Genomic DNA, 17,304 nt, shown 5'->3' with positions numbered 1-17,304 from the left:
TTTTTAATGTTACTTTAGGTTACTTCTTTTCTTTCCAAGCCCTTCAACATGGTTATTATAGTTGTTTGTAATATAATTAGGTTCATTTATTATAGTCATATTCCTATTTGGGGTTCCTCCCACATCTTGGTTGGTTTTTTTTAACATACGCACAGTAAAATTTACTCTTTGTTATATACAGTTTTTCGGGGGTTTGACAAATACAGTCTTGTTTCCACAGTCATGATATAAAACAGTTCCATAACCACAAACTCTCCCCTCTACTCCTGAAAATCACTAATCTCTTCCCCGTCTCTATTGTTTCGCCTTTTTTAGTATGTCATAAATAGAATCAGGCAGTATGTAACCGTTGGATCTGGCTTCTTACATTTAGCAAAATGCATTTGAGATTTACATCTGTGTTGTCGTGTGAGTAGTATTCTATTGCATGGATGCTGGACTCCCTTCTTATTACATAATTTGTGATCTTTGACCATGCATCTAATGTTTATATATTCATAAAATTGCCCTCTGCATTGATGCTTCTTGGGACTCTGAAACTGTGACTTTGAAAGTATGTTTTTCATCTTAGCTTAGAGTTTACATCACTTCATCTTATTTACTGTGATAATTTCCTAAAACCATCAATCATTTTAACATTCCAAAGAGGGTTACAGCCAATCCTTAATTATTTTTGGTAAGACTGACAAGGAGAGTATGGATAATTGAAATCTTCACATAAAACACAAGCCTCATAATAGCTACTTCTTCCTCTGATTACTTAAAGGTAGCAGAATTGTCTCATTTTAAGTTTTATATCTTTTCCCTTCCTCTACTCACCCTCTGATAGAAGCACTAATGAGTCCTCAGGTGATCATAAAAAAGGAAAGACAGAGGAAAAGGGGAAGCATAGGCTGTGGGTAATCCACATAGTAGATAAAAAGCCTCTGTGTCACTGAGAATTGATTGCACTCTAGTAAAATAGATCTAAATAGGGATTATGTATCTTTGACTTATTTTAGATTTGCATTTAATGCTTGGCACTTCTTGATTCAGTGATAGACTTATGGTCTGTCCTAAAAGTCTACCTATAAGAATATATTCCTACTCAGAAAATATCAACCCCTTAGCTCTATTGACTTTTGTGTGCTCTTCACTACAAAGCATGGCATTAATTTGTGGCACTGAGAGAATCTTAATTGCATTAAAGCAGATACTCATAACTTATCTCCCTGAGTAGGCACATGTAGTCTTTTGGGAATCTGTGAATTTCTAGAAATTGTATATACAAGTGTATGAACATTTCCTTGGAGGAAGTACCCTAGTTTGAATCAGATTTTTTCAGAACTGCAAAATAAAATTAAGACAGTCAGAAAGGTTATCTACTCAACTCCTCTAAAATTGACATGGTAACCCTAAAAGCCCTCAAATCCTGTCTCTTTAAGTCTGAGAGATCTTCGTTCAAGCTCAAGAAACATTCACTACACTATAAATTTCTTTAGAGAAAGTTTTGGACCTTTTTCTTTCTGTATCTCCAGCACTTAGGACAGAGCCTGATATATAATAGGAGTTTGATAAATATTTTCTGAATGAATTCAATATTTTTTAAGCTACTGATAGGACTTTTAGGTCTATTGACATAAGAAATCTGAATATGTAGCCTATGTTGTTTTTGAGACATATAATTTGATTAGTTTGCAGGAATCTGTAAGGCTTTGTCATATATCAGTTAATCGGCTAATAAATTACTAGTGCTGGTAAACATACGCGGTACTTTTTTCTAGTACTTTTGTATTTGTAACATGAGCCCTCCTTTCCTAAATCCCCGTGACCTGCTTTGGTGAGAAATGGAAATATATTCCCACCCCCCTCTCTATTTTTCTACCTAAGAAAGGGTGAGTTTGACTAATTTTGAAAACATCACTCTGGTGTAAAATCTTGTTTTTTTTTTTAACTTTGGATACAAGCTCTAATCTATAAAACTGTGTTATCATGCAGAATTTACTGTTCTAGCTCTATTGATTTATAAATTTCTATAGAGAGTTTTCTGAAGAAAACATCGATAAATCATATGTTTTAGTATTCAAAAAATATACTTGGTCTGAGTTTGGAAGCCTTGATGATCCTCCCCATCTACAAATTAGTCACCAACAGTCGCAGTCCACAGTAATCTCTCTTTACAGTCTGACAATGGTACCATTGAAAAGGAGCACATCCTTGTATGTCAGTCCTGACTCCCTTGCTTCAGTATTCACTAAGATCTGAGCAACAGGCATCAATCAGTGAACATCACAATGAATTATACTTGTTTAAGGTCACTATAGTCATTAAAATGCATATATACGTACATAGACATAAATACGTAAGTACTTAGACCAGTGTTTGCAAACTGAGATATTATAGCCTGAATCTGGTTCACAGATACCTTATGTTTGGGCCATAGGCTTTTTTTTTTAATGAGCCAATATTAAAAATCAAGATATTTCACAAAGATGGACCAAATTTGCTAACTTTTTTTTTAAGCTGGTAGAAGTCACTGGCTCATGTTTAAAACTTTTCCTATAAATCTCAAATGCTTGCTTGAATTTGAGTTTCACTGTAGGCTTTCCTTTGTTCTAAACATTCCTTTTAGAACACTAGGTTTACAGTTGTGTGACATTACAAAATCCGGAGCCACATTCTATCTTTCACCTGTAAAAATGTTACTGTTAACCTACATATGTTCAATAAAGCTGGCACTGAGCTGTTTTTCTGGCAGAATTGATAGATTTGTGTTGCTCCAACCACACATTCTTGGTGAGTGCCCTTTTGACCACTGGCACATATTTGTAAGATCATGTGAGTTGGTGGTAGAGTCTGTGGTTATGGAATAGGTCCAAGTTAACTGGCCCACCCAGGGGAGCCAACCCATGACCTTGACCCTATTACCACAGTGTTCCCACCAGTTGAGCTAAATAATAAGTAATTGTTTCTTAGCAATCTGATCAAATCAGCTGGCATGTATTAAGAGTCTGTCTGTGGACAAGGGTGAAGATGTCAGTGAACAAGGGAGCTTAAGATAATGAGAAAGTTATCAAGTCCTCACATTGCTTGGCATATTGTATTTGGCCAAGTAGTTACTAAATTGGACTTTGTCATTATAGCTAATTGCATTTCTGGGCAATTGGAATTTACGAAAAAAAAAAAAAAACTACGTTTTGTTGAATAGGGTTTCTTTTTAAGGATTCAGAATTTTTGGTGAATAATTCATAACATGTACAAACAATTGGGGAACCATCATGAGGTGGAAAGAAATTTGTACTGAATTGAAGGGTTCAGGTCCCTGTTTGGTCCCAACTACCAATGTAGCTTTAGGCAATTTACTTGACTTTCTGAGCTTTGAGAAGGATTGTATAAATATGATGGCAAAGATCCCTTCATCCTTAAGAGACTTTCTATAACTTTCTAATTTTTGAACCAATAAGAATACTTTACGTACAAATCTCTTCTAAGTAAAAATGCAAATAGAATATTTTCCACAAATAGTATTTCAAAAATATTTATCAAACTTATTTTTTAAATATATTGGTGCTTGCAAAAAATAATATGTAATATGTATACATATTACATATTTTTTCATACAAAAATCCAATTTAAGTACAATCAATAAGTAAACACATAAACCATGGTTTTATATATTACATGATAGATTCATGGCATTTTATGTTTAAAGCACTATGAATCACCCTGAAAATATTGCCTTATCAAATAATCATTCTCTTAGGTGCAACATATTAATGGCTTGCTTTAGGATTATTGCCCATAAACCTCTTGATTTGGGGTCCATTAGTGTGACCCTTTCAGGACAACTTCTTCCCCCTCTAACTTGCAAAACTTAGATTAAACATATTAAACTCAGACTTTCCTTACAAAATAGAACATTTTTCTAGTTCCTCTTTTTTTTCTTTGTTACTAAGGCACTCAAATATTACTTTTATAGAACTGAGATAATGGCTGGATTTATTCTTTTATCCAAGCTGATTCTTGCATCACTAGATTGACTGGATTAGTGAGCCCTCAGAGCTCAATAGGATGGCTCCGAGAGAGTCATTTTACACCTAGAGAGTGGTGTAAAATGAATGACAACAGCTTAGTCACACTTGACATAATATATTGGCTTGGATTTCCAAATAACTTTCCAAAATGAAAAACACAAATAACTGTGGGTTTTTAACAGAATCAAATATGACTGTAATGTTTGTAAAAAGGATGAGTTTTTGGAAGTCGCTTCAATATTAGGTGGTGAAGTTTAGAAATACTAAACCTGAGGAGACCAGGAGCATTAAATACAAAGCCAAATACAGGTTGCAGATGTGCTGGGTGATGATTGCCAGCCCAGCCATCATCCGAGCTATGCTGCTGGTGTACCAGCCATCCAAAGCTGAAACAGGCTGCCAGGATGTTGTGGCAGATTGTGAGACACCTCTGTCATCTGAATAAACACAAAGCTGTTCAAAAGTCAAGTTTCTAATATCATTCTTTTTATGTAATGTGATCCAAAAATAATCTAACATTTTGAAATAGCACCAGAGATAAGGAAACACCCCCAGGCTAATTCATTTGGCTAAATCACTTACTTTTTTTTTTTTTTTTTTGGAAGATATGCTCACCAAAAACCCCATCTAAAATGCTCTAGTCAGAGGTTTAGACCTCTGATTTATTTAGTTGAGTACTTTATAGGATTGTACATTTACTTACCTATACACAAAATTCCTAGCATTGATTTCTTTTATTATTCCGTGGGACAGTGGCAGCCATTTTGAACTGTAGAATAGTAGGAATCTGTAGGAATTATTCATCTGTGGTACTGATGAAAAGAAAAATTAACCATTGGTATGGGAAAGAGAGGAACAAGAAAAATATACTTACATAGCAGAATAGTAGTTTCACAGTCTAGTGGACAAGCAAATAAGAGCCTGATGTTTTGGACAGACTATAAATCAATTTCTGATTTCTTTGGTCAAACTGTAAATCATCAGTGTGCTAAGCTACTATACATTTCCAGGTGAAAGAATACTTTTATATTATGTATTACTAGTATAGCTCTTTCTGAATTACAAGTGATTAGAAAACCTAGCCAGAAATCAAATTGTTGTTCTTGTTTAATTCTGGATCTATATTTTTTAGTGATGTTATGTTGCTGGAGAATAAGATTATATCTGTTTTTATAAAACAATATTAAAATTCCATGGGAAATCTTTTCCTTTAAAAAAGATTACTGTCTTTTGTCCACACCCCTCTGGACAAAGGAAAATATTGTTGGTTGCTTGATAGTTTTGAGTGACTGTCACTGAGGCGGAAGTCCTTTGATATAAGGTGTTCTGGGACCTGGAGGATGTCTACAATGTTTACTATGTGATACAATGAATAAACAGCAATTTTATTTAAAATATAAATTATGCCCCATTTTGTATTGGCAACCCTGTCTTATGGGTCCCAAATTTTTAAACTCAAGAGAAGCTAAGGAAAGGTCATTTATAGGTTTTTAAAAACTGGGTAGAGACTCTTTGCAGGCAACACATTTGAAAAATTTCATGAGATTTTGACCTTTTGGCTCTGGAGGAGTCAAAGTGTTATGTTCACTTTTATTACAGTATATTTTTCTAATTATTCTTTTTTATTATTAGTTGTTAATTTCTTTCTGTGCCTAATTTATAAATTAAACTTTATCATAGGCACCCACTGGGGCTCTTGGAATGTATCCCCCATGGATACTGGAAGACCACTGTACTGGCAGTAATGATAGATATAAATGGAGTTTTGAAAATTATTTTGAAGGTAACAAAGGCCTTGATAATGTATTGAAACATTCAAGATAGATATATTTGTTTCCTTTCAGGCCATTTGCAGTTGAGAATCAATTTAGTTTTATGACCTACTCTAAAGGGACTTATAGAATAAAAAAGGATATTAGTTAACTTTAAATCTAACATAAAAATAATGAAATCTAATCCTTTTCCTTATAAACTAAGTTAGAGCTCAAGTTTTTTTAAATTACCTCTTTTTCCTAAAACAACTCTTCTATGAAGGAATGCAGATGAAGGTATTATTATTTGGAATTCTGTTAAGGACAGGATAAACTAATGACAAAGATGAGTAGTGTCAAAACTCTAGAGAACCCAACAATTACCTCACACCTATCTTTAGTTGAAACCTGAAATTAAAGAGGCCACAATTTCTGAAACTTTGAAATTAAAGGTCTATGTACAAGATAGACATCATATTTTTTATAGATGACATCTTGCAGATTAATCATCTTTAATGATGGCTTTGAGTTTAAATCTCCTAAAATTCTGCCTGGTGTTTTTAACCAGGGCATTTGTACAACATGAAAGAACTGGACATCGTGAGATAGAAACCTAAGGTGACGCAGTGCCCCACGACACTTGGGTAGCCAGGTTTTTATTACCTTTGCAGCTGAGTAACTGTCCCCTGTTTTGATCATGCTGTGGCTGTAGACATCCAGGGCTGTCACTAGCTCGCAGCTCTCATATCCAAATTAATTTAATATGGTGATTTGTGAGTTCATAGAGAAAGAATCTTCCAGCTTGGGAGCCTCTTTTTGGATTGGGGGGATAACATGCTGAGTTATGGAGGACCATCGGGTCCTTCTTCCAGGGTGGAGGCTGTGAAGAAAGGAGACACATGACATATTCCCTGAAATCCAGACCTCATTTTTAATTCAGCTTAAAAATAGTTGTTGAGCTATTACTATGTGTCAGGCATTAAGAATGAGAGTAGAGACCATATTTGACTAATTTACTTCCATCCTTTGTATCTGCTAGAAGATCTGGTACAAAGTAGATGCTCAGCAAGTATTTGTTGAATGAGTGTGTGAATGCATGTATGTGTAAACAACAGAAACATGTAAAAACACGGTCTTAGCTCTTGAGGGAGTTCATCCTTAAGACATTGTTAAAAGATTGCCCTCCCTCAAATACAGCTATTGATATCAACACAAGCTCTCTTCCTTTCTCTACTCCTCTTTACCCCCCAAATCCACACTCCATCCCATCTTGACTGTAGATAAATTTGCCACACAAGTTTTGTTTAGTAAAAATGTTATGCACATCAAAAATAAAAATAAAAAATAAAAAATAAACGTGAGTTTCAGTAAATTGTAACATCCCAGAAATTAACCCCCAACAATTCTCCCTTATTCAGAATTGCTTTTTCTTCTATAGAAAAACGAAAGTTGAGAGCTTCCACCTTTTAAGAACAGTTTCAAACTTAGTATCACTTATTAAGAATCAATATAATAACTCTTTTCTATTGTTTAAGGTTCTGTAACCAGCTTTATCGTGCATTAATTATTTTTGCTTCTTTTGTATTTGTATGATAAATGCTTGACAAAAAAAAAAGCCACATAATTTAAGATTCTTATAGCATAATGGAAAAGTTTCCCACCCCCAGAAAAAAAAAAAAATTCTGTGTTCTCATTGTCTTCTTAGGGAAGATTTTACATCTTAAGAAGAAGAAGATTTTTTTTAAAAGCCCGCGTTCTACTTTATGTGACATGCAGAAGGTTTAGAAAATATAGAACATAAAAGATCACCACATGAGCTATAGAGGGTTAATGCTGTGTGTTCTTAATTTTAAATTTCAGATAAATATGATTTCAGCTTTGATCCTACGTGGACTAATTCTTTTGTCACTCAACTAATTAATTCAGTATGCTAGAGAAAAGATGCTAATTTGGGCATCAAAGAAGTGATAATTTTTTTTTTGTTTAATCAGAGTTATAAAGATAAGTTTTACTCCCATTAGACCAGTCTGGAGCTCAATCATTTTTTTCTTATTTAGTGCAGATGAATTCCAGAGAAAATGTGTCATTTCTTTTTAACTTCTGAAGATAGAGCAGTAACATCCAGGATTCCCTTTAAAATGGTCCTTTGAATAGTCACTGTACCCGCCTCCCAAGAGTCATTGCTCAATATTGTCCTTTTGTTCTTTACACATAACAAACTAAGCACCGTCATCTATTTTTTTCTGATAATGGATTTTATACAAATTGTACATGTTAATTTGTGCTATTGGAATATAAGTTGTATTTACCATTACTAGTTACAGGTTTCCACAGAACTTTGGTTAGTTCTCCACGGATTTAATTTTGTTGCCATGAGTCAGTTTTTCCCTTCCCAAGCAGTTTGTTGAAATAACTCCACCTGCCAGTGAGTGAACCTCCGAGTTATTTCCTGCAGGGTGTACATTTCCTTCTGCAGGATGAATCTGTGGTCCTATGGAGAAGAGCCCCAGCAGGTTGAGCACAGGAAGACCCTGGCAGTTCAGGAAAATCCCATAGCTGGTAGAAAAGAAGTTTAGACCCGAGGTGTGATTTGGTCTCAGAACACTCTTTCCCTTCCTAGTTTTTGGGTTTCTGGACATAGGAGGTAGAGAAAAAGGAAGGAAAGAGGAAGAAGGGAATGCTGTGGGCACCCAAAGGAAAAGGGAACATCTGGCTATTGGCTGAAGTCTGAATTCTAGCCATGTGATCTGCCCGAATCAGTATTAGGGTTTTACGCACAGGCCTTCAGCTGCGCCTATGCTCTCAAGCAGCCTTCAGAGATGCTGAAAGATCCACTTAAAAGTAATAAAAAATAAAAATTAAAAATAAAGAAGCCACGTATTCCGCTGCTTTGAAATAAGTAAACGTTTAATAAAAATAAAACCCTTTCTAACTATTAAGAAAACATAAAAATGCAAAAAGATCTATTTCTTTAATGCTCCTGTTAAATATATTTCCCAGAAATCATAAGCATTTAGTCTAAATCACTAAGGCTCTTGGCTAAAATGTCTCAAAGCCGGTGAGAGTGTATGAAAGCAATTAATCAAAGTTCACTGTGCTCCTGAAGAGTATTTCTTCTTCTGGAAAGCAGAGGGATAGAATAACTTAAAACTCAGTGTGGTAGTGACAGTTAATAAGCTTTTTATAGTCCCTGTGTGGTTCTGAAAATCATATCTTATTAGTATCTTTATCTTTCTTGCTCACTCATTCACACTTATTTTCATTTAATTTTAATTTCTGGCCTCACTTTCATATTTTTTTTTCTCTTTTTCCTAACAGAGCGCTGCTTTAATAATCTCACAATAGAGTTTTATTTGCTACCAAAACAAAAAACAAAACCTCGGCAAAAGTAATCGCCCAGTGGCTAATAAATCCCTTAACTGATCCTTAGGAGTCAACCTTCCAGAAGCCCTATTTGCTTGCTTGTTTCTTTGTGTTTGTTTGTTTGTTTGTTCATTTGTTTGTTTTGGAAGATTATTGGTGATATGCATTTTGCTTTACTTTACTTTCTGGACCCTCTAGAATTATTTTTAATGTATCTGGTATTTCCAGATTCATTGTGTTTCCTAATTAGCTCAAGGATCCCTAGCAGCTGATGTGGGCCAGAGAGGGGCCTAAGACTACCCAGCAGGTGTTTGTTTTATCCTCTTAGGCAGAAATCTTAGAATCTTATTAGACCTCCCTGCTTTTCGATCCTAAAAACAAACAACACCACATTTGAGATGTGAAGATTTCTTTCTTGGAAATGAGATGCCATGACCACCAGTTTGGGAGTCACATCCTGGAATGGGCAACAGCCCAAGGGAGAGTAGGTAGCAGTTTAAGGGTGAGTGGGAAGGAAACAGTGAATAAAAATATCAGCGGGATTAAACATCGTTGTTTTTATACAGTTTGCCTTCATCTCATAAACATGTAAACACACCCCAAATAAATATCTAAACAATATACCATAAATTAAAATTTTAATTAGAAATCTTATTTTTAGAGCTTCAGCTGCTTGGCCCTGTTAGAGTTAATAGGAAAGAATTTTAATATGAGTTTTTCTTTACTTGCTGAAAAGCATCAACTCAATTTCTGCTTATGAACACGTCCTATAAAGCAAATCCCTACCTCCTTTTGCATGCCATGGAGTAGACTTACAGAGTCTAAAATATAACACTTCTGTTATAGAAAGCATACTGAGTTTTATAGCATTTTACCTCCTTCCCAAAATATCACAGGCATTCACCACGGCAATCATACGTACTGTGAAAGGCTAAAAATAAAATTGAATATTTTTCTTTCTTAATCAAGATTGATTTACAACAATCACAACTCTGTTCATTTTTCTATCAATAATATTAGCATAAAAGGCAATGCCTTTAGGTGCCCCCAAAAGGGAGGAAACTCTAATTGGTCAATTTTCACTGAATTTTTATCAGATTCATTAACTCTCAAATATAGTGGGAACCATCGGAGGTAAACACGTAAAGACCTTTGTGACATACATTTCAGAGAAAAGCAATAGCTGAAGTGCACGAAACCATATGAGATTGCAGTACATGGAAATTAATTTCTTCAGCATATGCATATGCTAATTTAGAACCCAATTTAGAATACATCACACAACAGAAACCTTTTATGAGTGAATTTCAGAATAAACTATGGAAATACAGTCAAAGGTCGGTCAACTTCTCTAACCCCATATTTTGCTTGAGCTATATCAAACTGTATAATTTATTAAATGATAAAACAATATCATGTGTAGTTTGTAACTCAGCTAGTTACAGGGACAATGAACCATTTTCAAGTCCAAAAAATATTATGACTGTGATGTTTGTGCATTTTTGCATCTGACATCATTCTGTAGATTTCCAAGTTTAGTATTAGTGATGACTGGATCTTGTAGCCTTTTCTTGATAAATCATTGATGCCTAAAGATAATCCCTGATTGGAGAAGGAGAAATACATTCTATTTCAAACGTTCAGCTCTCCTTGAATTCATAGCTCCCCACTAACTTGGTGTAAGAGTGTCTGAACTTTTTCCTTGAACAGCCTCTTAGTCCTCTTAAGCTATTGCTCAGGATGGCTTTCATACAGTATGTGTACTAAGTGAAAGAAAAGTGATGCTAATTGCTGTATAAACTGCCCAATGGGATCTAGGAGGAACATCGTAGACAGACAGCACTTAGCAGAATTAAGGACTGAATTAAATGAGAGACTAGACATAGAAAAAGCCAGAGGCAGAGCTATACATATGGTGAATTTGGATCATTTGTCAGTATGCATGGGAATCTGCAAAGGATTTGAAAGTCATCATTACCTAGAAAACTCAAGGAAAGAAAAAGAAATAGAGGAAAATATTTGCTGAGAAATTAGAGAGTAACTACTGAGAATTTTACTAAAATCTTTATCATATGGAAAACAATAGGATGTCGGGGGCTTGTTTAGTTAGTTGGATTGAAGAGTTATATATTTACATGATAGTTGATGTTGTTAATGGTTAAATTCTATGTCCGTAACCCACGTGATGTGTAATTGCTGTTCAGTAAATTATTGAGTGAATGAATAAGCTATTATTGAATTCACTTTCCCAGATAGCTGTTTAGGGGCTCCTACCTAGGCAAAAATCATAACATAAGCAAGGTCTGTTTGGGGTATTTTTCTACCACCCTTTCTGAGGTTCTCTTCCACCTTGTGTATTCTATTTTCTTTGATTTCTTAATTTATACCAAGAAATCTCACTTTATGGGTAGAAACCATTTCTCATATATATGTCGTATCATGTTATCTGTTAAACTAATTGCCTAGGAACTTTTTTACTTCCCCTTTATCAACTATGTAAACAAACTAGTTTCCTTTCCTAGCTGCTTTTTCTGAGTTTCCTCCTGTCAATCCTAAGGCCAGTCTCTCTAGGGGTTCTGTAGAGCTCTGTCCTCTTCCCTTACCAAGAACTTTGTTCTCCTATACCAGTGTACATAGTAGCATTATTCACAGTAGCTAAAAGGTGGACACACCCAAATTTCCATCAGCAGATGAATGGATAAACAAATATGGTATGTATATACAGTGGAATGTTATTGAGCCTTTAAAAAGAAGGAAATTCTGATATAACCTATAACATAGATGAAACTTGAAGACATTACGCTAAATAAGCCAGACATCAAAGAACAAATATTATATGATTCTACTTATATGAAGTACCAAGACTAGTCAAATTTGGGCAGAAAGCAGAATAGTGATTACCAGGGGCTAGGGAAAGGGGAATGAGAAGTAACTGTTTAGTGGACAGAATTTATTTGGGATGATGAAAATATCCTGGAGACAGACGGTGGTTGACGATTACACAACAATGTGAATGTACTTAATGCCACCAAACTATATCCTTAAAAGTGATTAAAATGATAAATTTTATGTTATTTATGTTTTACCACACTTAAACAAGATAACTTTATTCTCTTTTTTCTCCCATCTCCAACCTCTCATACTTTGTGGTATCTCTTCCTCTCAGCAAACAAAAGTCTTTCAGTATCAGCCAAATTGAAAACCTCCTTCTTCAACATCCCTCCCTGCCTCTAGCTACCATCCTACCAGCCAGACTTCTTGAAATGGTTGTACACACACACACAGACACACACTTTTGTATTTACCTGCCATTCACTCTTGAGATCACCCCCACCTGGCTTCTGCTCACACCACACCACTGAAACTTCCCAAGATGAATGCCTTCAAATTGCCAAAGCTAATGGACCCTTTCCAGTCCTCACCGCACTGGACTTCTCAGCTAAATTCCCATCTGTCGACCGTGTCCTCCTCCTACAGTACTGTCTTTGGATATCGTGCATTGCACGCTCCTGAGTTTCTTCCTGTTTTTCTGACTGTTCCTTTTCTGTCTCTCTTGTGCACCCTCCACCCACTCCTACTTATCCAGCCTTTAAATGTTATAATTCCTCAGGGCTTTGTCCTGGTCCTTGTCCCATCCATTGGGATTTCCTAAAGTCATACTTAAAATACCCATATTTCAAATTTAACTTTTGATTCCTCTCCCTCGACCCAGCGCTTCCAAATCACTGTCTTCTCTTTGCAGCAGCCACTCCTCTGGTCTAAGCCACCATCATCTTTCACCCACACCCCTGTAGCCATCCCCAATCAGCTTTACTGCTTTGACTTGCTAATTTTCACTTTGGCAACCAGGATGGTCTTTTAAAATGCACATCGCTTTGTACACTTCTGCTTAAAATCACTTGGTTTTTTCCTCTAATAATTGTCTAAATTTCCAAAAATCCTTACTTAGCTTCTCTGTTCCTTGGATTACGAAGGGATGACCTACTTTCAGACTAAATGCCCATCTTCTCTCAGACCTCACTCCACGGTCCTTGCCCTCCCTTCAGTCCGAATCGTGCGCCAGCATCCCCTCTGCTCCTTGTGCTTCGGCTCTTCCGACCGTCTTTCACTGCTTGGAATGCACCACACCTCCCCCATCTCGTGTCCTCTGCATGTGCTGATTCCTCCACTAACAAGGTTTATTTCCCATCTTTGCTTGTCAGAACCTCTCACCTTTATAGTCTCAGTTTAAGTGTCATTTCTTCATTGAATACTTTCCCAACCAACTGATGTCTTAGTATTGTCTCTCCTAATACCCTTCATAGCACTTTCACAACCTACAATTACATACATATATTTACTTGTTTGGTAACTGTATCCTCTATTAGAACGTAAATTCCATGAGGGTAGTGTCTGGTTTTGTATCCCAACAGAGTATCAACCTACACTAAGTGCTTATGACAATTTCTGACACAGAATAGATACCTAATAAATATTTTAAAACAAATGTATGAGCAAAAGAAGAAAGCTTGCAAGCTGGTTTTCCATGAAGCCTTTTTATATAACCTTTCTATAGCAGTGGACGGGGACAGGTGTTTTGAGCAAACTTATAATTCATGAAAATCTAAATCTACGCAAAGGGTATGTTGAAAGGTGATTTTTCCACTTTACAAAAAGATCCATCATAAAATTCTTTAAACAATTTTCCCAGGTACATGGAATGTGAGATTTCATTGATTAAAACCATATGTTTGCACAGAATTCTTCAGGAAAATATCTTTTATATAAAGCAAGGTTGACCTATAAGCAATTTCCTTAAGGCACCTCGCTCAGAATGGCCAACTCTCAAATTTCCTAGGTAATAGATAATGGGAGACCTGGAATGCAGTGGATATTTGAAACCTTAGAACGCAAAGCAGTAATTTCATCCATTTGGGACCCTCATAACTTTTCTCACAAAAAATAGCTAATGGGGAGATGAATCAATGAATTTGAACCGCCTCAGTCTCTCTTTCTATAGGTCAGTGAAAGTAAAAATGGCTGTGAAATGATCCCCAAAGAGGCATCTATGGAAAGGAGAATAAAAGCTTGTAAAATTCACCAAATTGATGCTTTTCTCCCAACTTCCCCCACCACCACTGCCACTACTGATAATTAGGTTGTCTGGTTGCAAAACTGGAAACAAGAATTGTGTATTTATAAATAACATGCAGTTAATTTCTCTGGGTCTTCATTTTCTCATCTTAACAATGTGGGAATTCTTCTAAAAATTATTGTTTTATAATTCTATTCTTGAACCTACTCAGACTTTACAAAATAAGGTAATTTGTGACTGTTCTCTGTTTAATGAAATAAATTTATCTATTTCTGTCATTCTTATTGGAAACTTGAGTAAATGATCATGAACTTCTCATCAAAACATTTATAATATTTGTAGAATTGGTTGGCTCAACTATTACTGATGATTCATGCTAAGAATGCTTTCCAGAATTTACTTAACAAGTAACCTTTTCTTTATCAGACATATTCCACTGTGATGGAAGTGTAGCAAGCTACTCTCGAATCGTAGTACAAATGAAATATTATAGCTGTAGAGAGGAAAAACACTTTACTGGTTGTGGGAATAAAGATCAAGGTAGACCAGGGTATAGGTTAGTTTTACTCTTCAAAAATAAAACTACTTTTATCTCAGAAAATCCAAAGCCTCCCAATGTAGAAGAAAATATTTGGAACATAGGGAAAAAACAATCCTAATATCTATAGAGTTCTTGGCAACATTTTCACCCTTGTCAACTTCCTGAAGCATTAGCCTACCCTCATTTCCCACAAGTTTTATTTTTTGCCTAAATATTACTATATTTGATGACATTTTGAGGGAATGTTATTTCTCTAAGTGATGTACTAAGGTATTAATGTCTTATGTAAAGGATTTTAGAGTAATAATGTTGATCCCTAAGACTCTTCTGCATTGGTCTAAAAAGCTAAAAACTGTATTTATGGAAACACTCATTATTTGGATACCTCCTGCTTTGTAGGTTAAAGAGAGATCTTGAATATATCAGCACATCTCAACTTTATATTTGAAAGTTAATGTTCTTCTATTTTGTCTGTATTTTTTCTCTCTTCCCTATGTACTCTTAAAAATGAAAGCAGGTCATTTTTCATTGAGAAAGAGGAATAGATTAAGAAAAGAAGGCAGGAAAGAAAAAAAAAAGGCTAGGGATGGAGTTAAAGCCAATATTTGATCAACCAAGATCTCAAAACTAGATTGGATATAGCAAAAAAAAAAAAAAAATTGCAGTGTGAGCAAAGCTGATGGAGAGTTGGCACTGGGAAGAAAGTTCATGAAAGAAAATTGGTTAGTTGGAATTGTAAATTGAAAAATATGCAGAAGAGTCAAGACTTGGAGAGGTTTCTGAGGAAAGCAGAATACTAGATATTAGCAGTCATGTCTTCCATGTAAGTGATACTGAGAGCTGTCATTTGACTAACAACCTGCTTTGAATTGAAACACAGTCCAGAAAGAAACAAATATTTACCCATTTTTTATGAAATTCTGAGAATGTGCCATGAAAGAAAGAGTGTAGTATAAGGAGGCCACCCAGGTTCTACATCCAGCCCACTTCCGAACTTGTTGGGTAGTCTTGGTCAAGGCCCAAGGCCGCTCAGAGCTCTCAGTTCTTCATTTACAAAATGAGGATATTGAACTAGGTGTTCAGGAAAGTCCCTTGCAGCATGCTCATTATATAATCCCATGAGTTTAATCTTAAATGTCAATGCCACTTGGAGGTCTGGAGGCCTGTTTAGGATGTCGGTCAGTTTTTAGTTATATATTAATGATAACCTTCCAGTTACTTAATCCCTGCTGAATTAATGATTAGAAATTTTTAGTCTTTGATCACAGGATTTTGTGCATGCTGCACAGTCAATGTCAGTGAAAAGAAGGAAGGATAGAAGGAAGAGAATTCAGTAACTATTTTACTTTCCTGCTTCCGATGCCTCATTTTCCTTCCATTTTATGCAAAATGATCTTGTATTACTCAGAATAAAGAAGTATGGTTTAATAAGTTTACTTTGTAAATATCTTAAATTGACCACAGAAAGACTATAATTATTGTTAACAACCATCTTCTCCTTCATGTTTCACTAGATTTGGAAAGAAGAAAGACGATAAGGGTGGGAAGGCTGAGCAGAAAGGTCCTCTGAAGCATGGTGGCCTGAGAGAAGAGGAGCTGGAAAAAATGAAAGAAGAGCGTGAAAGGTGAGCAAAAACGCTGAGCCCCTAATTTTTTGAGCCCATGGTCTGTGTTTAATTTGGTTATTGCATCCATCAACGGGAGAAATTTTAAGAAGCATTAAGGTTGACTGACACTAAAGGAAAAGTACCTGATATAAAAGGAAACTGTCTTAGGTGATTTTTATTATATGTTGAGAAGAAATTAACTTTGTGTTTTCATTGTATCAGGACTTATAATTTCATAATATGCTACTCCTCTTTTTGACTATATCAATGCATATTTTCCCTATGGTTTAAATGATCAGATTTTTGGATGTAAAAAGGTCATTTTGATTGTTTAGAACTATCCAATTTCCATAGTCTGTTTCTAATTTTTGTCAATCTGTGGTATGCCTTCTTAATTTTATTCTGCTAAATCCATTTGGGTACTGTAATTTGAGAAGTATATGTCCTTCATTTTTAAAAAGCCAGTGTCTTTTATTAGGCTATCAGCAAGTTGCGAAGGATGTTGCCCATCTGTTAAAGGGCTGGTTCCATTTACTGAAATAATGACAGTTTGCAAGGGCTGAATTCTCCTGTTTGAGGAGCTTGATGTTCCCATTTGGACAAGAAGTCTTCCACGTTTCTGTGCTCTTAACTCTGGCACTTATCCCAAGTAGATGTGTAAATATCTGATTTTGAAACATGTAGTTGAATATTCATATTTCTGCTGAAAATTCTTCACCTTTACAACTAAACGAAGCTTGGAGAAAAACTGAGATTATAACAAAACTAGCATATAATTTTAAGTATTTGATTCTGACTTCATGTATGAAGTCAGATTTCCTAAGTTTTCACTTGCTTATTAGTAAATAACCATGATTCTTTTAGTTTTTAAAGGGTTTCTCATACATATTTTACTACTCTAGTAGGTGTCCTAAGAAAATCAACTTATTCATTGTGTTTTCTGGCACAGAGCAGG

General features: G+C 35.4%; 1 protein-coding gene across 2 annotated transcripts in view; it reads left to right on the top strand.

Moving 5' to 3' along the window:
- The window catches only part of PARD3B (par-3 family cell polarity regulator beta), an 893,411-nt gene that overhangs the window by 702,028 nt on the left and 174,079 nt on the right, over positions 1 to 17,304 (top strand). For both annotated transcript variants that reach the window (XM_036237191.1, XM_036237192.1), the window contains exon 19: positions 16,257 to 16,367. In XM_036237191.1, coding sequence (XP_036093084.1) covers positions 16,257 to 16,367 — 111 coding nt within the window. The remainder of the gene's footprint in view (positions 1 to 16,256; positions 16,368 to 17,304) is intronic.

Source organism: Rousettus aegyptiacus, unplaced genomic scaffold (assembly GCF_014176215.1).
Source record: "Rousettus aegyptiacus isolate mRouAeg1 unplaced genomic scaffold, mRouAeg1.p scaffold_m13_p_2, whole genome shotgun sequence".
Taxonomy (NCBI): Eukaryota; Metazoa; Chordata; class Mammalia; order Chiroptera; family Pteropodidae; genus Rousettus; species Rousettus aegyptiacus.
Note: the sequence above shows the minus strand (reverse complement) of the source record. Positions and strands in the feature narration are given on the sequence as shown.